This window comes from Parasteatoda tepidariorum, chromosome 10 (assembly GCF_982258835.1).
Source record: "Parasteatoda tepidariorum strain Cologne lab strain chromosome 10, Ptep-v5.0, whole genome shotgun sequence".
Taxonomy (NCBI): Eukaryota; Metazoa; Arthropoda; class Arachnida; order Araneae; family Theridiidae; genus Parasteatoda; species Parasteatoda tepidariorum.
Window position 1 is genome coordinate 20,212,141 of NC_141764.1, and position 26,188 is coordinate 20,238,328.

General features: G+C 31.9%; 2 protein-coding genes across 2 annotated transcripts; one reads left to right on the forward strand and one right to left on the reverse strand.

Annotated features, from left to right (window-relative positions):
- The first annotated feature begins 4,173 nt into the window (after window positions 1-4,173).
- LOC147802209 (uncharacterized) lies at window positions 4,174-10,241 on the forward strand. The gene is made up of 2 exons (XM_087153453.1): window positions 4,174-5,028; window positions 9,741-10,241. The coding sequence occupies exons 1-2, from the start codon at window positions 4,253-4,255 to the stop codon at window positions 10,168-10,170; spliced, it is 1,206 nt and encodes a 401-aa protein (XP_087009579.1). The 5' UTR covers window positions 4,174-4,252; the 3' UTR covers window positions 10,171-10,241.
- Window positions 10,242-15,220: 4,979 nt separating this feature from the next.
- On the reverse strand, window positions 15,221-23,651 carry LOC122270836 (uncharacterized). The gene is made up of 2 exons (XM_043049786.3): window positions 22,778-23,651; window positions 15,221-15,874 (listed from the first exon to the last, which is right to left on the reverse strand). Exons 1-2 carry the CDS (start codon window positions 23,530-23,532, stop codon window positions 15,433-15,435), a joined length of 1,197 nt encoding a protein of 398 aa, XP_042905720.2. The 5' UTR covers window positions 23,533-23,651; the 3' UTR covers window positions 15,221-15,432.
- Between the last annotated feature and the right edge of the window lie 2,537 nt (window positions 23,652-26,188).

A 26,188-nucleotide genomic window follows, 5' to 3' on the forward strand; every position in this document is an offset into this window, starting at 1 on the left:
TATAAACAAAGTTGATTGACTTTATGTCCAAATCCAAATGACAAAAATAAATTTTGTTTTAACTTTATTTCTAAAAATAAGAACAACAAGATTTATAAATTTAAAATCAGTAATAAAAACTCATTAAATTATTGGAAGTTTCATCCAAAAAGTTTTTAATAAATTAAAAGAAAGTAAAAAAATAACCTAACAATTTTATCGGCGCCTAAATTAGATTGCCGATAATTTTCACATTTAAAAATAAAATTAAAAAAAAAAACTTATCTAATTAATGAAGAAACTCTTCTTTATATATTCTTTTCAATAATAGATTGCCTTCAGAACAAGGTAACATCGGCGATCACGAAGTTAGTCCCACTGAAAATAATCTACAAGAAAAATCGCGACAAAGAAAAAAAAAAGCTAAGAGGTGCGAAAAGGAACATGCGATATAACGATATGCGTTCTCAAAACTCTGATTCTGATTCTACAGCTCACCAATCAAGGACATTTCAACATAACGAAATGAACATCGTCTTCCACAGCGCGAGTCGACATCGGAACGTAAGAGAAGAGTCTTATATCGCTATATCGTTATCTTATATCCCTGTGTGTCTTATATCGCTATATCGTTTTGCGCTCGTTGTCTTTACTCGACGGCTTAAATCAGATTTCTGATGCATCGCCTTGAATGAAAGTCGCTGTATCGTCTTGCCGATATATACGTTAAATCGATATGTCTCGATACATCGATTTATAGCCCAGTCCTAACCATGACTTATTAAACGGAGTTTGCTAACACTGAATCCAATGCAAATCAATCGGGACTTGAAAAAAAGCGTCGAAATAACCGGAGTGACGAATTAAGCGAGTGTCAAATTATCGAGGTCTGACTGTATATAAATTATTTCTTAAGAAATATCTATTTATATTCGAATAATTATTTAATTACATTAAACTCAGGTTAAATAACCTGAATTGGTTGTTGGTTGTCACATTTTTATATGAGCAAATGAGGTGCTTTTTTCCTGGTGCTTTGTTTCCGTTTTTTTTTTTTTTTTGTTTTTTTGGTGCTACGCGCGAATTTTTATCATGTACAGTAAAGCCGTTTCCAAAAGGTAGACCATAGAGTTCATGAAAAAATTACTGCCGGATTCGAATCTCAGCGATGGCAGGTTGATACGAATTTCGCCTCCGGCTTGAGGCGGCCACAGCGCGGACATGAAATATCCTCTTTGATTGACGGATCATGGGTAAGAGTCCCCTTGTCGACATGCTGACCATGGGATGTTTTCGTGGTTTTCCTCTCCGTGTAACGCTAATGCTGATCAGTTCCATAAGAAGTCCTACACGAGGGCAATTTCTCCCTGCACTTGATCTAGGTGTTCCCTTGTCTTTGGATTGGGTTCAAAATTACAAAACGACGGAGTCGAATATTGGTAGTCGTAAACCCAAAACATTGGATCAGTTGTTCAACGACGGTTATAAAATATATCCACGCAAATAATTTATTTATTATTTCAGTTGCTTATATAAACTTAAATGAAAAAAAATATCGAATAAATTATGAGAAGGGTCATTTATAAAAAAATAAATAAACTAATCACTAATCATAAGCTTCAATAAATTAATCAATAAAAAATGTAACTATTTTTTCTCGAATTTAGTTATTTTATTTTGAATTGATCAGCTCACCGAGCTGATTCAAAATATAACTAAATTCAAGAAAAAAAGAGTTACATTTTTCTGATAACTATTCTCCGCCTTTACAGTTATTTTTTAAAAACCATAATTCAGCTTATTTTATTCATTTTCAGCATCCGCATACGCCCAAGAATAAATGTATAATTTAAAATATTTCCTTCGTCGCATTAAACACAATATTATTAGTATTTTTTTTTCTTGGTTGGTACATTAAAAGCTGCTAATAGAGTTTATTTTGTAACGATGGGGTTCAGAAAGAAAAGGAAAAGCTGGATCATTTATTAGAGTTTCATATGTCAAATCAGAAAAAAGAAATATTTAACCTCTATTCTATAGTATTCTTTCAAGCAGGTGTTTCTTTCAAGCACTTATCTTACAGTGATTCACTAGCAATATGAGGGGTAGAGCTGACCATTTATTTCATATCTTGAAGGCAATACATTTCTTCCAAGAATCGAACACACTATCAATGTCACACTAAAGTCATATTTCCATTCATGTGGTTCAAATAATAATAAACGACTCTCTTAAAACTTGAAATACGGGTATCCAGTCACCTGATGGTTTCTTACAAGAAGTAACAAGTTGTAGCTAGGACTGGGCTATAAATCGATGTATCGAGATATATCGATTTAACGCATATATCGGCAAGACGATACAGCGACTTTCATTCAAGGCGATGCATGAGAAATCTGATTTAAGCCGTCGAGTAAAGACAATGAGCGCAAAACGATATAGCGATATAAGACACGCAAGGATATAAGAAAACGATATAGCGATATAAGACTCCTCTCTGACGTTCCGATGTCGACTCGCGCTGTGAAAGACGATGCTCGTTTCGTTATGTTGAAATGACCTTGATCGGTGAGCTGTAGAATCAGAATCAGAGTTTTGAGAACACATATCGTTATATCGCATGTTCCTTTTCGCACCTCTTAGCTTTTTTTTCTTTGTCGCGACTTTCTTGTAGATAATTTTCAGTGGGACTGACTTCGTGATCGCCGATGTTACCTTGTTCTGAAGGCAATCTATTATTGAAAAGAATATATAAAGAAGAGTTTCTTCATTAATTAGATAAAATTTTTTTAAAAAACTTCTTTTTATTTTTAAATGTAAAAACTATCGGCAATCTAATTTAGGCTCCCATAAAGAATTGAATTTGCTAGGTTATTTTTTTACTTTCTTTTAATTTATTAAAAACTATTTGGATGAAACTTCTAATAATATAATGAGTTTTTATTACTGATTTTAAATTTATAAATCTTGTTGTTTTTACTTTTAGAAATAAAGTTAAAACAAAATTTAATTTTGTCAATTGGATTTAAACATAAGTCAATCAACTTTGTTTATACAAAAAAATTTGAAAGGTTTGCGTATTTTATTCATTTTTTTAAATCATTTAGCACTTCGTTTTATTAGAGAGTATAATAATTTTTTTCAAGAAATATTCTTTTCATATTATTTGTTAATTAGCTAAATATATTATCGAATATCACAATTTCTTATTTTTAAGAAATTAAATCTTACTTTGTTTTTCGTTCATAATTCGGTCATTATTTAATTTAATTCGATTATTTATCTGAAATGATAAGGTCCCGCAGTGGACTGATCGTTAAGGCACGGTTCCCTGCAGATCACCGAAGTCAAGCATCACTGGCTGCGGTCAGTGTGCGGGTGAGTGACCACTTGGATCAGTCTGCGTAGGGACCGAGGGTGTGCGGTATTGGTCCTCGTTAAACTGTTCTACCCTAAAGTGCTCGACTTCGCGTGCAGGTCGTCGAGCTACCGAAGCGGGGTTGCCATCCCATCTTCAGAGGATCAAAATTGTGTTGGCATGTTTTCGGATCATCCTCAGACCGTCGCCAATAGCCCATTGTGCAGCTCTAGTGTGACGTAAATAAACTATAATAGCTGAAATGATAATAATAAAAAAAAGTGTTTTAAAAGCGTTTTTTTTTCTAAAATTTATTTAGCACTTTGTGTTGATTTAGCACTTTATTTAGCACTTTGCGTTGTGCACTTTGTGATTGTGTTGCACTTTGTGTATAACACAATAAACATACAAATAATTTTTAACGTTTCATTTAGAAATTGAACATTACGATAGAACTTAATAATTATGTAATTATTTATGCATAATAGTACAAGAAAATAGTAATTTGTAAAAAACGCTTTAAAAAAAGTTTTTAACACTTTGTTTTACGCGTATTATGAATTTCTAAACAAACATTTCAATAAATATTTTAAGTAAGATTTGTACATTGTAGTCAATTTATTTAATATCTTTCTTAAGCAAAACATATATATCTTCAAATTTATAATTTGATTTAAATCAATCTGAGTATGAAATTTTGATGGAAATCTGACTTTTTGTGCCTTACAAGTAAATGAAATTAAAAAGGACTATATCGCGATACATCGCTATATCGCGATGCAAAACTGACGATGCATCACGATATATAATTTCTAATTTCGCCCAGTCCTAGTTGTAGCATTGATAAAAATAGCTCCAAATCGAAATTTCGAAGCGTCTTTAACATTTCTTTTCCTTTGGAAATTTATTTATATAATGGCTGCAACAAGTTTGGACTATCGCGATTTCTCTCTTGTTTGCAAAGCTTTCCAACTGAAAGAAAATGGCCCAAATGGAATGATTTGCCTTTGCGGGCTGGACAAAGAGGATATTATTTTTTCAAAAGATGAAGAAAGCGATATTGATTCTGTTAATAGTTGGGGATTACGAGTGTCTCCTATGATTAACGATTTTATCCTATTAGAAACTATAATGGTACCAACATGTGATGATGATATTTCATCAATTGAAAAGTTGAGAAAGATTTTTCGTGATATGTCACCTTACAAGAGATTGGTGTGGTGCGGCCGCCTTCTGATTGAATTCCACGAAGAAAACCAATGCAGTCGGTATTTATCGTCTGCTCTGAAGTTTTATGTGAAAGCGATTGAATACATGAGAAGCGTTCCCGTTTGCCAGATCTTTCCTGATGATACGAAAATTAAAGAACTTGTAAAGCTTTCATCTAAATTTCGCGTTCACCAGAGTGCATTTATCGAACTTCTCAGATTGTTTAGCACACATGGATTTTCTTATTTGTTGTCTTCTCCGACTATCGATTATGTTTTATTGTTAGAAGATATATTTAGAGCAACAAATGAACTTAAAATAGATATATTGGTATTATGGAAAAAAGTAGACAACAGATCTTACCTTTTATTTAATGATTTTGTTCATAAAAACATTGAAGCTTTTATTCCATTAATCAAATTTGGAAAGACAGAGTGTATATCAATAGAGAGTGGTGAATATTTGACGTCATCATTCATCCGGTATGTATAATTATTTTTCTATTTAATTTATTTTCTGTTTGCTAAACTATTATTCTTCATCTCAAATTCTTAAGAGTATGAAATTGTGAAAGATTCCAGAAATTTTTTTTAGCTCCATTTATTATTTCTTTTATATCAAGCGCAAAACCTTACAAATTGCCCCAAAATGTGGAAAGCTGCTAAATTTACAGTTATCTACGTAATCACTGAATATCGGCATATTTTTTTTAAGGAAAAAAAATATTATAGAAAAATATTATATTAAGGAAAAAAATGAAACGTATTTCTTACGTTTCATTTGTTTTGAAGGTTATCCTCATAACTTCTATCAATTATTACTATTCATGTGAAATAAATTTTACTATTAATTGCACTGGAATTAAATAATCTTCCAATTTGACTGACTTCTAAAATCCATTTGCTCGCAGGCTGTGGAGGAAATTAAAAAAAAAAATTAAAAATAATATTAAAAAATAAATAATCACAAATAATAATAATAATAGATTTACAAATAAATTTAATTGGTGATAAACAGCAAAACAAAATTGATTGATTAACAAATCGACAGTCTTAAACAGAGGCGCAAATGTTTATTGAAAGCAGTAGGCCACAAGTCTCCATGAAAGTGTTTCGTAGAACCCTGGTGTTCTGTAGAAAGTTCACAGGGGTGAGGCACTTTTTTTAAAAACTAGAAATGATTTTTGAAACCTGTAATAGGTTTGCATTCAACCAATAATTAGTTTTATTTATTAATTTGGTTGTTATTATTATGAAAACATTTAAACAATTTCCGTATAAAAAAAGAAATAGCAAATTTTAAAATGTATCATTAGATTTTTTTCCATTATACTAAAAAGATTTGCATTTTTATCAGCATTTCCCAGCGAGCTTTAAAGTTCAAAATGAAGTTACCAAATTTAAGAATTACTAGTTATTTTTCTCTGATGAATTTCAAGTTTTATAATATTAAAAAAACGGACAAACAATTTTTAAGAGAATTTTATTAAAAAATAGATACTCACAAATAATAATAACAGTAGATTTGCTAATAAATAAATTTAATTGAAAATAAATAAAAAAAATTAAATTTGATTAACAATTTTAACTAGAAATAATTTTTCAAACCTGTAATAGGTTTGCATTCAACTAATAATTAATTAAGTCCATGTTCCACAAAGGGAGGTTTAATCATTTAGGGCTGAAAAAAAATAGAAGTCGCTGCTTTGGAGAATTAAAACTTTAGTAAGCTTTACAAAAAAAAAGAAATTTAAAAAAAACCGAGCACCTTTAGAAACTATTGGTCGGATTTTTACTCTCTAAAATGCATTGATAATTATAAGTTTTTAGAAATATGTATAACAGTTTTTATAATACGTATTATAATTTTAACCGTGGCGGAATATACTTTTTTGGACGATAGAGAACGCTGTTTTTTCTAGAAACTTACTTTTTCCCCCAACATATTCGGATTTATCCTCCCAATGTAGGAGGTAAACAAAGTTCTGAAAAGTTGGTTTTATCGTTTAACCCATGGGTCGCCAAACTTTTTTGATCATCGAGCCCTATATAATTTTTCGAAATCTCCATCGAACCCCATAAAAGTAATTTTCTGTTAATTAAGATAAAACTCTATTAGATACTGTGTATGTTCATTTATTTTATGATTTAAACATTTATTAAAGTAATAGTACATTGTGTAACAACAGTTTTATGAAAAATATATTAATGTTGAAATTTAAATACCTTAATATTTATTAAATAATAAGTTATTATAAATAAGTAGAAATAATAAGTAAAGTAACTACAGATTTATTGCTTCTTAACCAATGAGATGAGTGTGCCCGGTGTTTTTTTTTTGCACGGTTCGCTATATTGGGTTCAAAATTGGTCAATTTTAATTTTAAATCCCCTCGTAACTCCACATTTAATTTATTTCTGTACGTAGTCAAGATTGAATTTACGTGACTGAAACCGGCTTCAACCAAGTAGGAACTTGGAAAAGCTAACATAAAAAGGTTGAGCTATTTCATAAAGTTTTACATATTTTTGCATTATATTTATATTTGTTCAAAATTTACTTATTGTTAAATTTTTAAAAAGCGTCTTTGCTTCAAGATCAGATAATAATTCAGCAAACTCACCTTGCAGGTTGATGTCCACGTTTTTGATGATGCGTTTATTAATTTATGTTCTGTAAAGAAACTGATATTAAGTCAATAATAAAAAAAAAATTCAAAAATTTTACATACTCAATTAGATACGTGTGATTTACGTATTAAGAACTGTTTTTTCTTTGACCCCCAATCGACCCTTCCGATTCGGATCGTCCCCCTGGCTCAGATCGACCCCCACCTTTGTTAATTAGACCCCTGGGGGTCTATATAGGCCATTTTGCCGACCTCTGGTTTAACCGATATAATAACCAAAGATTTGATTTACCACATTTTTGTTTCTTTTGTATTCTTACTGACTTCAGGGATGTCATCCTACTCAATCTATAGTTTGTCTAAAATAAGAACTTCCCCAGACATTCGTCTGGACCTGTGGCGGTGACTATGGTAACGAGGTATGACTATTTCAAGTAGGGGTGCGGGTCACTGTTTTGAAGTGGTTTCGGCTCGGGAAGGCGAAAGAAAGTTAATTTCTTTCTTTGGTCTAATATGTTAAGATGGTTTGGTCTAATATGTTGTTAGTTCTAGAGTGAAGCTACCCTCCCCAAAAATGGGCAGTTCTTGTTCCCATAGCACCAGACGGTCTCAGACTTTGATGCGGGAGGAATTCTTAGCTTAAGACAAACTATATCACCCTCCCTAAGTATAGGAAGACCACCTTAATTGACAAGAGTGGATTTATCTCTTATCTCTGAACTGTTTTCCTGTCATTTTTCGATTGATTCATTTCAATAAATGTCTAATCAATTTTATATGTTTAATTTGAGGCTTCAGGTATGTAAAAAATTCTGTTTAATAAAAATGAAAAAAAAAATTTTTTTGTAAAGTAGATTTACCGCAAAATTGAAAAATCTTGAGAAATTCACGGATTTTCGAAGAAAAGAGGACAATTCCGAAGAAATTTGCGCTGCGGCAGACCTGCAGCCTTAAAATCATAGCTTTCAAAATTATTTAAAATTGATGCTTGAATATAATTGGTAAATGTCAAGCGATTGTAGTGCCAATAAAATTGTAATTAAAATCAACTGCAGTTGTACTACTAATATAAAATATACTAATATATACTAATGTAATATAATACTAAAATAAATAAAACGTGGAAATGAATTTTTTTGTTGTTGAAATTTTCATTAATTAGAGTAAAAATTTTCTTAAAATTTGCGAAAATTGCGTCACTTGTGGAAAAAAGACCAAAGAGTCTTCTTTTAGCATATCAGGATAATTTTAAATTTTTTGCTACATTTTTTATTTTGCTTTTTGAAGAAAAAAAATTGAATATGAGGGGATTTACAATTCTTAACATAAACATTGCTTATACCAATCCTCCAACTTTGCCAAGAAAAGGAAGCAAATAATAAAATCCCTTACCGTTAAATGCCTACACAATATTTGAACGTCCCCCCCCCCATTCTTTTTGTCATTGCGATTTTAAATTTTGACCACGTTCTGACATAAACAAAGTAACAGTCACAAAACTAAAAAAAATTACTAGATAATAATTATAATAACGAGTTATAATTTTGAGAATTGAGAATTCGGAACCTAAAGCGGTAACGGTTTAAACTAGATAACTTATAAAATAAGACGTAGCCTTAATATTTTTATTGTTTTATTTTTCTTTAAAAAAAAAATGGGAAGAAATTTCAAATCCAACAGACCAATGAATCCCCGTGTATTAGACGATAACTGGTGAACGCTAAATTCTGTTGGAGTCATTAAATCCTCCAAGTTAACAAAACAAATCAATTCCTCTGGGGGTACTGGTCCAGTAGACTTCTGGATTGGGTTCAAAATTGCAAGGTTACGGAATTGAACATTGGTAGACGTAAACTCAGGTGGGAGTTCTAGAAATATATAAAGTATTTATCTAGAACTTATGCTAATAAACTGTTTTATGTGAAAATGTCGATTTTTGACAACAGTGGCTTGTCATTATATTGCACCAACCCTTATACACTGAAGAGCCAAAAAAACTGGTATACCTACCTAATATCGTGTAGTGTACCCGCGAGTACGCAGAAGCGCCGCAACACGACGTGGCATGGATTCGATCAATGTGTGAAGTAGTGCTGGAGATAATTGACACCATGAATCCTGCAGGGCTTTCCTTAAACCAGTGGGAGTAAAAAGGGGTGGGGATATCTTCTGAACATCACGTTGGAAGGCATCCCAAATATGTTCAATAAAGTTCATGTCTGGGGATTTTGGTGGCCAGCGGAAGTGTCTAAATTCAGAACAGTGCCGCTGGCGACCAAAATCCCCAGACATGAGCATTATTGAATATATTTGGGATGCCTTGCAACGTGATGTTCAGAAGATATCCCCACCCCCTCTTACTCCCACTTATGGACAGCCCTGCAGGATTCATGGTGTCAATTATCTCCAGCACTACTTCACATATTGATCGAATCCATGCCACGTCGTGTTGCGGCACTTCTGCGTGCTCGCGGGTACACTACACGATATTAGGAAGGTATACCAGTTTTTTTTGGCTCTTCAGTGTATTTTAATTATTTTAAATGACTTTTTTTCCTGTTACAGTTTTCCTATGTTAATAACAGTGAACAGTGACTATAGATACAACTCTACAACATTCCGCTCTCTGCAAACTCTGCGTTTGTTTTTTCTAACAAAGTTTGACATGGATCCAACTACCGGACCCTACGCACTTAAGTTATTGTGGAATAGTATAACAGAACCATTTCTGTGTCAGGAGGAATTCAAAAAGAGTGTCATAACAATCCAACCATTTTATGAGCAAGATGATCAAAATGTCGTAACTGCAGCATGGGATTGGTATGTGAGTCATGTGCTGAAAAACGTCCTCTCACCCAGAGGACCAAGACCTCTGGCTCATCTTTCAAGGTGTTCCGTTCGTCGGCAGCTGGCGACATGTCTTCAGCTTCCGTGTGGTGTTCTCCAGCTTGATATTCCGAAGATTGTAAAATATTATATTCTTTTGGAACATTGAGAACCATTTACCAGTGCAGAGCTGAAAAAGTTGTGTAATTTCGATGAATAAATTTCACTATAATAAGTAAATTGTTAATTGTACATTGTTTTGACTCAACACCTACGATAGACTTTTCTATGGATACAATTTTTCTTGTCCCGCAGTGGACTGATCGTTAAGACACGGTTCCCAGCAGATCACCGAAGTCAAGCATCACTGGCTGCGGTCAGTGTGCGGGTGGGTGACAGCTTGGATCAGTCTGCGCAGGGACCGAGGGTGTGCGGTATTGGTCCTCGTTAAACTGTGCTACCGTAAAGTGCTCGACTTCGCGCGCAGGTCGTCGGGCTACCGAAGCGGGGGTGCCATCCTCTCCGCAGAGGATCAAAATTGTGATAGCATGTCTTCGGATCATCCTCCGGGGTGTTTCCCAGACCGTCGCCAATAGCCCATTCTGCAGCTCGAATGTGACGTAAATTAACAACAACAGCAATTTTTTTTCGGAAATTATTTATACTCCAGACTACATTTTTGCTATATAAACAATGAAATTTCCCTTTCGTAGAAGATATGTTGGTTATAACATTTTGTAGGAAATAAAATTTCATACGACGAAGGTTTAATTTGCAGATTTTATGCGACAGAGCATCGCTTCTCTATAAATTATAGATAAAAGTGATTTCTTGCATACGAACAGGATAGTACTATACACTTTAATGTACATAAAATATGACTATGTTAATAAAATAGTTGAATCATATCAGACTTAAGAACCTAATGTTGCGATGGTGTGTCGAAAATGTATAAATTATTAATAATCATAGTATTCGATTTTTAGTTCGAGAATATTGACAGCATTACTTTCAACGGTGAGCGCAATCAAATTTTCAACAAAAAATAAGTACGTTTAAAGCACTTACAAATCTTTTTCTAAAGAAAAATCAATTTTTTTTCCCTCTCCATGTTGAAAGTTTATTATGTGTATACATAAAATTATCAAAGTAGAAAAATACTTACAAAGATTTTATGTAATCATTTGAAAATAAGGAATTTCCGACAAAGAACTCAATTTTTGATTTTATTAGTCACCATAAAACACTTTATGCACTATTTTAAATATATTTAATACTGGGTTCCTCATTAAATTTTTAAAATTAATAATTATTTTATTCAACTGCATAAAAATTTGTTTCATTTCAAAATCGCAACTAGTTAAAACTTAAATCACAATTTTTATAAGTGCACACTATCAACTAAAACATTTACAAGATTATTATTTCTAGTTTTGTTCAGTATTTCTTTAATGAAATATTTAAAAAAATTTATTCTATTATTCTGAAATATCAAAATTGAATAAGCATTGCAGCTAAAAAAATTCTTTAATGAAGTAAAATTTATTAATATATGGTCCGAATATTCATCATATTTAACAAATTTGAGATGATCGAATATTTTATTTCAATTACTTTTATGTCTAATGATAAAGAGATAAATTACAATCGCGTACCACTTCTTACGGCATTTGCTAACTGTTAAAATAGTGAAAAGTCCTTTTGTTCATACTTTTTTTTAAAAAATCTTTTTTATATATATTATCAGGGCTCGAAAAACCACCCGTCCGCCCGTCCGCGCGGATGGCCATCTTCCCGTTAATGTTCGTGATACATTTTCAATTTTTGTTTTCTTACAAGAGTCTAGCACTTCACTTCTAAAATGACCCTCTAATCTAGAAATACAGCAACATACTGCGTATGATGGAATTGATGTTTTCGCTGTCTGGGAGTACTGCAGCGCTTGAAAGGGGCTTCTCAGCAACGAACTTAGAAAAAAACACATTACGTACTGGTTTTAAATAAGTAGCGTTATACGAGGGTTGCTATTTATATTTCTGGCCTTGGCAACAGTAAGGGTTGCTAGGCGACCGCAGACGATTTTAATTGAAAGTTTGATATTTTTTAAACATAAATTCAGCAGACGATTTACCATTATAGCTTCATTTGTGTTGTTGACAGTAAATTGAAAAGTTCTTCTCGTTCATAAAATGGAATTGAATCGTGAACATTCTCGTGCCATTATTTTTCATAACTTTCGACGTGGATTGTCAAGACAAGAGTGCTTCGATGAACTTAATTCTTTATTCAGCGATAAAGCGTCATCCTACAGCACTGTAAAAAATTGGTATAACGAATTTAATCGTGGTCGATGTTCGATCCAGGACGAATCCCGTGCAGGTCGTCCAAAATCCATTGTTGTGCCAGAAAAGATCGATGCTGTGCGTGAACTTGTGAAGCAAGATCGTCATGTGACATACCGTGAGATAGAGGCATCTTTGGACATTAGTATGACTAGCATCAATAAAATATTGCATAAACATTTGAGAGTAAAAAAAATTTGTTAGCGTTGGATCCCGCATAATCTGACAAACGCTCAAAAAAAGGCTCGTGTCGATTGGTGCAAGGAAATGTTGGAAAAATACGTTCAAGGTACATCAAAGGCTGTGTATAACATCTACACAGGTGACGAATCATGGATCTATGCATTTGAGCCGGAAACAAAACAGCAATAAACTGTATGGGTCTTCCAAGACGAGGCAAAACCAACAAAAGTTGTTCGAGGAAGAAGCACATCGAAACAAATGATTACCTGTTTCTTCGGCATTAACTGTCATGTGGCAGCAGTGGCGTAAGAGAAACGCAGGACGGTCAATTCTGAATGGTGCACGACCATTAATTGCCAGAAGTCATCGGAAAAATTCGAAAAAAGCAGAAGAACAGGCGAATCATTCTTCATCATGACAATGCGAGCTCTCACACATCGACTCAAACAAAGGCATTTCTGACGGAGCGAACGATCGAACTGATGGGTCATCCGCCGTACAGCCCTGATTTGGCACCCAATGACTTCTTATTCCCACACTTCAAAAATAAATTACGTGGACAACGATTTTCGACCCCCGAAGAAGCGGTTGATGCATTTAAAACGCATGTTTTGGAGTTACCTCAATCGGACTGGAAAAAGTGCTTTGAAAATTGGTTCAAACGCATGCAAAAGTGTATTGATCATCATAGAGAATATTTTGAAAAACAATAAAACCAATTTCGATCCTACATATTGGTTTTTTCATTATTAGGCCAGAAATATAAATAGCAACCCTCGTAAACGCAATTATAAAAATCTACCTAAATGGAAAACCCCTTTCAGATTTCTGTGCAGAAACCTCTTTCAATCATTGGCTTGATTGTGGAACTGGCAAACGTCATATTTGATTCATTTAAAAAACGCAGTACCCTCGGATAAATTAACATTCCAGATAACTTGACCTTTGTCATTTAAATTATTTCATAACAGAGAGAAATTATTTCATAAAAGTAATACTAGGTTACTATCAGTAACCTAGTATTTCTTTTATTACTGAATAATGTAATCCTAGTAACTACTAATTCATTGTGCAATTTATATAAATGTTTGTAATAAATGAGAGGATATTATATTTTTATTTATTTAGAAGCGACGGGTTAGTTTCAAAGGAGGACGGGTATATTGTTGGACAAGCCGCCCTCGGGGACGGGTAAAATTTCTGAGTTTTTTCGAGCCCTGTATATTATTGAGTCTTGTATCATAAAATAACTCTAGAGTATTGAAAATAATAACAAATCCAAAGAAATGAAACTATATGGAAAAGCCTAAAATATTTTATTGTATTAATGAGTAGTCTCTCAGACACAAAATCTCGTGTTTAAATAAGTTCAACTAATTCAAATTAATTAAAAAAGAGAGAGAGAAATTTTGAAGTGCTAATTGGCCCACAGGAAAAATTAGTGAAAAATCTAGTCAAGTTGATCTATAAATAACTAGAGCAGTAAGAGAACCTCATCAGCCTGTCAGTAAAGACTTTTCAAAAACTAAAGAATAAAAATTCGGTTCATTACGCAAAGAAAGAACCACCTAGAATAACTAATAATCTAATGATCCGATTTCACGCTTTACTTTTGGCATATTACGAGAACTTTTTAACCTCATCAGCCTGTCAGTAAAGACTTTTCACCAACTAAAGAATAAAAATTCGGTTCATTACGTAAAAAAAGAAACACCTAGAATAACTAATAATCTAATGATCCGATTTCACGCTTTACTTTTGGCATTTTACGAGAACTTTTTAAGTGAATTGAAAAAAAATTTTGCACACAATTATAAAACTCGCATATCCATGCAAAAAATAATTTTTAGTAAAATTTTAGTTATTTTTATTATTATTTCATTTAATAACTGTCGAAAAAAAAATTTGCTCTGTAAGGTGTATAATTTTTTGAATCATTTTAAAGAATATAATTTCACATGGCAAAATATGAGCAATATCAGGTGAATAGCTCCTGAGAAATTAAATTTCAAAAAAATCCAATATTCAAAATTCGATTTCTTTCGGAGGTATTCGACCGATTTTGTATTTTGCCATGTAAAATTATATTTTTTAAAATGATGCAGGAAACTGTATATTTTGCAGTTCAAAATTTTTCGGCCATTATTAAATAAAATAATAATAAATATTTGCAAAAAAAAATTTTTTTGAATGGATATTTATTTTTTACCTTAGGAAAAACAAATTTTAGAATTGCGTACAAAATTTTTTTTCAATCCGCTTAAAAAATGCTTGAGATTTAGCGAAAAGCGCAAAAAGTTAAATTAATATTAAGGGTTCCAAACTTTAGATTGCTCTCCTGATCAAACTGTGGAAACCATATTTATCAGATTGCGGCTACCCCCTATATTTTGGGGGTCAGAAATACGAGTCCCTCAAAAAAAAAAGTAGGTTTAGAGGAAGTGCGTTTTTGTGTCTGATTTCGCAACTTAAAATATTGTCTGCACTTATTAATCAGCATATTTGAGGTCACCCCCTCGAATCATTAAGATTGAATTCTAAAACTTGAAGATCCAATTATTAGATCAAAAGTTATTCAGAGTAGTTCTTTTTTTTTTTGCGCACGGTATATGCTTTCAGCCGTTAACTCTTTCATTTTGTAACGAAATCGGATTAGCTACATAAAAAAAAAAAGAATTTACTTATGCAAATTAATCATTACAAACTTTAATCAATAAAACATTTCTTACATTTCAAGTACACATCAAGTAAGGACATTTTCAAGTTAATTATTGATTTAAAATGTTACAACATAAAAGCAGTATTTGCCTTAACAACTTTGCACATTCGACAAAAAGAGGGAACCTAAGTTGGTTCGACACGAATTAAAATTATTAATTACAGATCATATTTCCTCCAAAAATCAATTAAATGCAAAGAAAGGTAGATGTGATACATTCTCCCATAAGTAGAAAGTTCTTCACTAGTTTCGGAAGTGTTAGTTTACTGATGCCTGATGGAATTTGCAAACACTTAGCCATCTGGTTTCGAACACCGCACCTTGAGAGATGATAGAGGGATCTCGGAGATTTCACCAAAGTTGAATCTTCTAAAACGTGAAACTGGTACCAAGTCCATGCGTCCTTCACTAGAGTCTTATCTCTTGCACTTTCAGGATCAAAACTCTTTTCAAATTCCTGACGAGTCAAGTAAGGGTCTGTTATGCTGTCCCACAAGAGTTTCAGCACACACTCGGCTGAAAATGGACGAGATTTCTCGTGATAATCAGTCAGGTACAAATGCATTATTTGAAGTGAGCGCACAGTTATAAGGTCGAATCCTGAAACCATCTCGACGTTTTCAGGAAGGCTGCAAGGAAAGAAGAAAAAAAATTCATCAGTTTCTGCAAACACATCAATAAAGTAACACTAGAGTAGAGGAGCTAAGGAGTGAATATGTTATTTTTAACAGGGCTCGAAAAGCAACCCGTCCGCCCGTCCTCGGCGGTCAGAAATTCCCCGCGGACAACGAATTTCTCGAATCCGACGTCCGCGCGGACGGCCATTTTCCCGTTTATGTTCGTGATACATTTTAAATTTTTGTTATCTTACAAGAGTCTAGCGCCTCACTATTAAAATAATTCTCTAATCTAGAAATACAGCAACATACTGTGCATGGTGGAATTGATGTTTTCTCTGTCTGGGAGTACTGCAGCGGTTGAAAGGGGCTTTTCAGCAATGAACTTACAAAAAAACACATTACGTACTGGTCTTAAACAAGAAGCGTTAAACTCAATTATGAACATCTACCTAAATGAAAAACCCCTTTCATATTTCTGTGCAGAAGCCCTTGTAAATCATTGTCTTGATTGTGGAAATGGCAAACGTCATATTTGATTCATTTAAAAAACGCAGTACCCTCGGATAACTTGACATTCCAGATAACTTGACGTTTGTCATTTAAATTATTTCATAAAAGAAATGAATTATTTCATAAAAGAAATACTAGGTCACTATTAGTAACCTAGTATTTCTTTTATTAAGAGAAAATTATATTTTTATTTAGTTAGAAGCTACGGATTAGTTTCAAAGGCGGACGGGTACATTGTTGGGCAAGCCGTCCTCGGGGACGAGTAAAATTTCCGAGTTTTTTCGAGCCCTGATTTTTAAAATATTAGTTGCAACCTCTTAAATGGCATCATCACTAACAATGACGTAATGCGGAGTAACTAACTATAAGGAATCCAATCACGAAATCATACAATTTACTAAGTCTATAATGATAACTAAGAGGAAAATAAACACACTGAAATTTTACTTTATCAATTCAAATTGGAAAAGCACACAAGGCAGCTGAAATAAAATTTGTATTATATAAACTAGAAATAAGACATAAATTCTTACAATGTAACGAGTTAATCCCCTCCCCAATTTTAAAAATCAAATCAAAAATTATGTAAACCCAAATCAAAAATTATGTAAAAAAAATTGTACACCTCGAGGCCTGCAAATTATTAACTAATCGATGAAAAAAAGTAAGATAGTATAAAAATCCTGAAGAATCATTATCTGGATTAATAACATGAAACCCTGATTAATTGCCGGGGAAAGGGATGGAATGTCACGGTTAGAGGAACTTTAAAGTATAGTCAAGGAATAAAGCAGGCTATTATGTTTTTCTTTTTCAACTCCATCAATTTTATGTTCATTGTTTTTTTTTTTGGGGGGGGGGGTTGTTTCATTTTTGGCAAAGCTTCAAAATATCCATACATGTAGAGTGTTCGATTTAAATATATTGACATTATTGTCAAACTCGATGCATGCGTATTGTAGTATAACATTAATAGAAAGACAGATTTCGAAACATGACTGAGTGTTATGGAACAATGATTTTTTCCCCAAAATATGTAGTATTAAACAATTGGGAATTCCAGATCAATCAATCATATGACACTAGATAAAGTGCAGAGGGATACAAAGAGTGTACAAAGGAGAACACCTTAATAACTATTGAATTATCAATCAGATTTTTACTTACCAGGGTACAATCTTAATGTATCAAGATCTAACCTTAAATGCGATAGTTAATCTTATGTTGGGGTAGAAACTTTTTTACCCTTTTTTCTGGCAGATTTATAAAAATCAGCGTAGTTGATTTTATTTTATAACCGTCAACCCGTGTACAGCTGACAAAGTTTAAGGGTTTACGACTACTAATGTTTAACCTTGTGGTTTTAAACCCAATCTAGAAGACTGGGGAACTCTTGGATCATTTTCAGAAATTCGGATTCGCGGAGGACTTCTCGATGGAGCTAACCAGCATTTGCATTACATGGTGAGAAAAATCACGAAAACCTCCTATGGTTAGACCGACGGCAAGGGGATTCTACCCCTTGATCCGTTTTCCATTGAGGATATTTTACGTCAGTACTGTGGGCGCCGGCAGCGGGGTACTGGCTTTTTTTTTTTAAACAATTAAAAAGATGCAGAAAAACAATTTGTTATAAAAAAATTTTTATTAAAAATAATTCAGAAACAAATAATTAAGTAATTATTGATACACAACAATTAAAAAATTGTTTAATCAAACAAGAATTGTAATCGTCTTGTTTGCTGTCCAAATCTGTTCATAACTTTTTCAATGAATTCTGAGTCATCTTTGATTCTTTTCTTATGCACACTGAGCATGCACGAACTTGGCAGATATCTAAGCTATATTTTTAAATTTTATTAAATGAAATGCAAATAATATTATATTTTCTATTAATCATTTAGTTAACAAAGGTGCATAACACAAACTGACTTCTCACAACTGTAAAACTTCATCAGCACAATAAATACCAATGTTAAGCGTGCACAAACACGTTAGTATACGAAACTACTGTTTGTAGTTATTTGTGTTTCAAAGTCAGTGGCTATGCCAACGCCATCAATACAGTTTCTCGTTGCAAAATTTCCAAGTACAAGAAATTCCTACTTTTTTTTAATATCTTGTTAACAATGAAGAAATGTATCTTGAAGAAAATTAACAGATTGAAGTATATTTAATAACAAAACCAAATGTAAAAACAGAATATTTTAATTTTTTTGAGGGGGTAGTTTGTCAGAGGGTTGCACCCCCTTTTATATTATTCTGCCGGCGCCCTTGGTGGGCGGTGCTACCCGGGTGAGGAATTCGAATCAACCAGCCATCGCTGGGATTAGAACTCAGTTCACCTTATTGAAAGGTAAACGCTCTTTGCCCTGAGCCACCAAGGCTCCAGCATATTTGATTAGCGAGTTTGTTGCAAATATCATGATATTCGATTCACACATATAGAAAGTATACTATTATATGAAATAAATATTTTTAAAGCATGGCTGAACGTTGAGGAGAAGCGATTTTTGCTGTTGCCTATCCCTTTGGTTTAGGGCCCTAAATCAAGTATAAAATATCAAAGCTAATAAGTATGTCCCCCAGTCAATAGCAATAGCTTTGTCCCCCAGTCAATACAAGTTAATCAATATAATCAATAACATAAGAGAAAGTCGCAATAATAAAAAAAAAATTTAAAAAATTATTTTGAATAAAATGTAAAGCGTTATTCGATGTCAGTTAATCAAATACAGAAGATAAAGGGTAGTGCTCCTCCTATCCCAGAGGAAAAAAAATAATAAAATAAGATGAGAGAGAGAACACCTTAATAACTTTTCGTTTAATGATAGAACTTTTAGGAGCCAAGATTCGATTTAAATGAATCTTAAATATGCAAATTGATTTTTGAAAACGGTGTTTTAAGTTGTGAAATAAAACATAAAATTTTAGTTTCTTATAATTTACATACAATTTATTTTTATTTATTTATTTATGTATTAATTTTTTTGAGAGAGATATTTCGATTCTAGACACTCTAAAATGAACACAATCAGGAAAATATATTTCCGATAATTTATCAATGGAAAGATGTAGAGTAAGGACCACTTAATATCAGTTTCACTTTTTCCTAATTTCGTCGTCTCAAAGAAGTTTTTCAATTTCAAGAACTATTTTACGAACTGCTTTAAGTTTAGAATAGTTATTTAAAATTACTTTCATTAAATTTAAGGAAAAAATCTTACTATAAAAGAATTTTTTTTAACATTTTAAAAAATTAAAAACATTAAATTGTAATCTTTTTAATGGAATGGAATCTTCAAATTACTTTTTTTTTTAAAATTGATAGCAAAATGTTTTGACTTGCTTATTTAGTTCCAGAGATATGACGAAATATACAAAAAGTGAAATCAACCTTACGTACAAAATTTTCGACCGCTCTCTTGCCTAAATTTTTGAGACTATATTTATTAGACTGCATCTGCCAAAAAAAAATTTTTTTTAATTCCACATAATGCGCTTATCTGTCTGATTTCGTTACATGAAAATTTTGTCTACACATCGTAATTAACGTATTTAAGGCTAGGCTTTCGAACCACTAAGATTGAATCCTAGTACTTGATAGAAAAAAGGATGGAAAGTTTTAAGTTAAGATTTTTTTTTTCCTGCTTACTTAATTAATTTTTTTTTATCTACAAGATTATTCGCACTAGGTTAAAAAAGTAATCGTAAAATTATATGACTGTAACTGCCACCACTTACAAAAATTGAAATAATTCAATTTTTGGAACTATTTAATGCATTTACTTCAGTATATGCGTTTGACTATAAAAAATTATAATGTTCTTGGCAAAGTAGGAAATCTGACAATCTCTACAATGTCCACATCCTACCAGCAATGAAATAATCGAAAGTTCCTCAAATTACTTAGGTGTGGCATACATTGCAAAAGTATAAAGCGGTAAAGCATAAGATAAAAAAATTTTAATTTGTATGATTACGTTTTGATAGTACTATTTGTTAAAATCTCATGGCACAACAAGTATAAATATATTTTTTTTTCCTCAAAGTAACTTGATGTCAAGTAAATGTTTTTCTGAAGTAACTTGAAAAATAACAGTCCAAGTGTGCCCCCCCCCCCATTAAAATTCATCAGACGACGCCAAAGCATTTTAGTAATTACATGCATTTTTAATAACAACTGAATTATTAGGAATGGTAATCCGGTGTATGCACATGTTCCGTATTTCAACTGATGCTGTTTTTTAAAGCACTAACTTAACTGTTATTTTTTCTGAACTTTCATTTAATTACTTAAAAAAATATGCAAAATGCTAATTGGTAAACATTTTCCCAGTATTAACCACGGTGATGAATTTATTATTTTAGTCACCTCCCGTGTAAGAATATTGATAAAAAATATTCTTACCCGGTATTATTGGAATGTTTATTTTACAAATCCACCAAAAGTTTATAACCGGGCCATTAATATTCTTTCATTAGGGTTGATCATTCTGTGGGTAGAATCTTATTATTTTTTTTTTAATTTTTTATTTTTAAGTGACAAAATAAAAAATAAATAATAAAATTGGGAGAAAAAAGAGTAATTCTAGATAATTTTCTAAATTTTATTTAAAATCGATGATATTTTCCTGAATTGAGCTTAAATATAGATTGCATACAGATAACTAATTATATTAACTTCTTTAACTTTATTAATTAAGTTAGTTTTATTTTCAGAATTTAAAATGATATTAAATTAATTACGTTTCTCAAAATTGATTCAACGAAAAAAAAAATTTAACAATATTTTCACCTTTTGTTTTGGGGAAAAATACATGCTATAAATAATTAATTTCCGAAAACATAAACAAAACTGTTATATTAAATGCGCAATAAAAATATGAATATTAAATGTTCTTATGTCTTAAATAAGATTACTCTAAATTAATAACATATTATGTAAAGCCTTTTATTCCAAGTGAAACATCGATTGTTCCAAAACATATATTGATATAATTTATTGTCCAAGCTTCAATTTAATTCCAATCACATCCTATTTATCTAATTAAAAGTAAAATCTAAAGATCAATAGAAAAAAAATTGCTAGACAAACTGCTCAGTTGAAATAAAACTATTTAGCTAAACTCAGTTGAGGTAAAATTATTTTATTGGCTACATTAGTTCCGAAGATATGTTGTAGTTATCAAAAAGTGAAAGTAATATTAAATTATCCAAACTTTCGATCATCTTCTGACAAAAGTATCAAGACCATATTTTCCCGATTTCATTTAACCCTTAGGCGCTGATAGCGCACCGCTGTCCCTTTATCTATTCATTTTCAGACTTATTAATCACTAGTTAAAATATATTCCAGTATTTTTTAATTATAGAAGAAATAGTTTAATTATTAATTAAAAAAACTCTGTGAAATATCAAATCAAATTATATCAAATGTGAAAAAGTATTGTTTGGAAGCTAACCTTGTTTTTAAGACTTTACCTTTAACGCAGGAAAAGACATGTCTGTTTCACGCTGTACTTCATAACCATAAATTACTAAAATGCTAAATGTAATATTTTTCACCTATGTTGACCTAAGTCAATAAAAAGCAGTGAAAAAAGTATGAAAAATATGTTTCATGAAAATTCTGTATCAAAGGATTAAACCTATACATTGAGGGACTAGGATCCTAATTCATCAAAACAAAATCTTGTTAATTCCAAAAATGTACCTTTTTTTTCTTAAAACTTCGTCTACGCTCATAATTAGCATCATGTAACGTCTGCACTAACAATTAATATTTACTTAACTATGCTAACTATAATATAATATCGAAAGCTATTAATTTTTGAATGCCTCCCGACGGTAATTCTTGTCAAAAAAAATTCCTCCCAAAGAAATGAAGTTGTAGCGAAATTATAATTACAAAAAGAATATAATTTTAAAATAAATCAATAAACAAAATAAATTTTAAAAAAAATATTTAAGAAAATAAATTTGAGAAAAAAACTGATTCAAGCTCTAGGGCTAAAATATCTTAATATTTTTACTACATGAATAATAATGAAGGGAAATGACGATTATGATAATGAATGGTTATGAAGAAAATAAACATTCTTCATGATGGTTTATTTGCCAACGATTAAAATAAGTAAGTAGATATTGTTAAGATTTTACCTTCCTAATTAAAGATAATATTTCAACTAAATTCAGAAGGCTAAATTTATTACATAATATATTCGTTGTATATAGAATTCGTTGTATATGGAATTCATTGAAGAATTCCACTCTTATTAAATTTCTTGAAGCTTATTTTCCACAGATAATAAAAAAAAGAAATTGGAGAAGGTAAAATTTTTATAAAGCGAATAGCCATAATGTGAGTAAGTTCAAAACTATAAAACAAAGGATACTTACATTCTATATACTTCTTTCCAGTAGATGAAACTAGATAAAGATATGACGTCAGTCTTTCCAAATTGAATTAACAGACTTATATTGCTTATGTCATTAAATAATGTAGAATAAAATAGTACGAAGGATGATACGTCTTCTCCAAAGCTATCCACATTTAAGATATCCACTTTTGCAGCATAGGTGATCTTGAGAATGTCCTCTAAGATTGAATAATAAGCAAAGGATTTATCGTACTTATGAAATATACTTGGAATACAAAATATCTTCAGGCATTCTAAGTAAACATCCTGATGAAGCCCGTGCTTTGACGAAAGTCTCAAAAAATGAATGGTTTTTTCATTACGCGTAACGTTTTCGTAGAAAAATGCTTTTTTCACCGACTTATAGGCTTTAAAGTAGAATTTTAATGCAGAAGACATGTAAAGTGAGCAATGATTTTCTTCATGATGGTCGATGAGTAGGCGACCGCACGATGCTAATGCTTTGGAAAGAGTTTTTTGAAATAAATATTCCTTCAAGCTTTCTGCTGATAAACGCTCAGCGACATTTTTAAATCTCACGACGGACTCCATTGAGAATCTAATATTCGTAGAACCTAATAAAGCTTCATATCTTTCAATATCAGTGTCGTCTTTGTCGAAATAAACTTTCTCACATTCATGCCGACGACACAAATTTTTTTCATCATTTTTAAATCGCTCCAAAGCTTTCACTACCAGCAGAATATCATCGGAATCTACCCTTACAGTACACATCGCTACTAATGAGTCTTAATACTGCTGTACGCTTATAGTACACGTTGTTGCCTCAATAAAGTTTCAATGTCGGTTGCAACCAGTTTTATTCTATTTCGCTTCTTTTGTATTTTCTTATCAGTAGACCAGGAGCGTCTAATTCATATTGTTAATCAATTGTTACATCTTCCATTCATAGATCATCCATATATGCCAAGTGTGAATTATCAAGAGCATGGGATTTGTTTGTGAATAGAATATTTATGTTCTAAAACAAGGTGGGGGGGCTCAAAGGATGCAACAGAGAAGAGTAGCTTGATTTTAGGTGGGTCCCACAAATGAGAAAGAAAATTTTAAAAAAATCCTTTTTTTCTTATTGCAAGGTTAATCGGTATAAAGGTTATACTATCATTAAAGTATCACTACTTAAATTTTTAAAAAATATTTATGATTTTTCGGAAGTTATAATTTTGTTGATACCATCAAGTGATGGTTTATGAATCGTCTATTTAAAAGTATATACGAAACTCCAAATTCCTAATCTTACCTGTATATATATATATATATATATATATATGTAATAAAAGGGCTCCAACCTTGTTATCAGTGTTGTATTTAGCTAGAAATAATTGAAATGAATAAAACTATAGTTATACAGTGGATCCCTTCACATATTGGTATTGAAGGCAATGAGAACGCTGATTATCTGGCAAAAAATATTGCAACTATGCCTCAAGAAATAACAACCGTCACACATGATACTCTTAAAAAATACGCTATAAAAAAACACAACGAAATAAATAATTATGATTTAACTATAAAATCAAAAGCAAAATATGGGAAAATATTCAAGGTAATTGGAAATTTCTCTGTTACCAACCCCGTGAAGAAGCAGTAACCCATTTTAGGCTTAAAACAGGCCACGATTGATTATCAGAACATTTCTACTATAGCATAAAAATTCTTCCCAGCAAAGCATGCCCAATTTGTGACACAGGTGTATTAAACTCTGATCACCTCTTCTTGTGCAAGGGACTAGATAAGAACTCCCAGAAAAGTAGGAATGTCACTAAATTGTATTGGGATTGGGGCGCAAGAACTCTCATGAATTGTCACTAACTTTACCTTCTTCATGTTAATGTTTAAAATTTTATATTGTTGAAATGTTTATTGATTCAATTGTTTATTGTTCTTTTTTGTTCACTTTTCCTAAATTGTTGAACTGTTTCTTTATTTTTATGCTCCTTTGTGATGCAGTGAGTTGTGAAATTTTCTGGATTAAATTCCTAATAAAGCCATATGAAACACAACACAGATGTCTAAGAATCAGATTGAAATACAGTAAACCCCACTTAAAGGAATACCATCGGTTCCAGCCAAATCTATGCAATTCAGCGGGTTATTCGATTAAAAGGGGAGTGCAATATTCAATCCTAAATTTTACTTTTTATAGTATTTAATGCATAGTACAGCGTTTTTATTAAATTAACTCACTTTCATGATCAATAAACAAATACAATTAAAACTGCCTGTGTTAGAATCATAAAATATAAATGTCATTTAAAGTTACATAAAAATAAATCAATGTTAGTGTAAAGTATGATGTAGGTATTAAAATATTATTTGATCCCTTTGAAGACTGGAACATTTATCCATGTTAATTAAACATGGATAAATGTTTAATTTGTCAATTTATCATAATTAGATTTTTACTTTGAGTCTCTACATTCAGAAGTTTTTTTTTTATTATTATTACTTATTTATTTTTTACTATCCTCGATACTTGAGAAATTTTAAATTAATGCGATATTTTAGTTTGGGATTTTTTTTTTAATATATTGTTTCCACGATTAATTGATTTTTTTTCTTTCTGATTAATTCAAATTCAAATCATCCCATTTCGTGCTCAACTTGCAATCAACTTAGAGTTATTCACTGGATCAAGCAATGATTATTACACTTAAGAGAAAGACACATTGTAGACTAGTGTGTCAGGTTTCTGATACTTTTTCTTATCAAAGCTAATAGTTGTAGGAAAGGGAAGAGACCCCGCGTCTTGACCACAAAACAAATCACTCTGTACCTTTTTTACATTCTAAATGATGTGTGAGTGAACATGTACCAGCTATCTCGGCCCAAAACCAAGTCCCCCCTCAGTGGTCCTATCAGGGCCGTAATTACGCCGGGGCAGCAGGGGCTCCGCCCCGGGGCCCCATATGAAGAGCATATCATTTTCTTTTTTCAAAATACATTACTCTAATTATATATATGTAGGAAAGAAATTGCGTTAAGATAGAGTTGCTGAAAATTTTCTTTTTTGTAATTACGTACCTACTATAACATAAAGGAAAGGGTAAAACACCATTTCGCGAATTATTTCCCTTTCTCAAAAGAACAAACACGCTTTGCAGAGAAGGGGAAAGGCCACTGCTGCATGTAGTTGATTGTTAACACTTTCTGTATATTGCACTTCTGGTTTACTTGATTATTTCCTCTACTATCTAGCGTCAGACCCAGTGGCGTGCCAACCAGGGGGAGGCAGAGGGCCCCTCTAAAATTTAAGTGATGGGGCAAACGATGCGTTTCGCCCCTCCTGAAATTTAGACACTCACAAAAATAAAGTAAAATCGGTAATTTAAGATTTTTTTTTTCAGTTTTGAAGCTATTTTTGAAATAC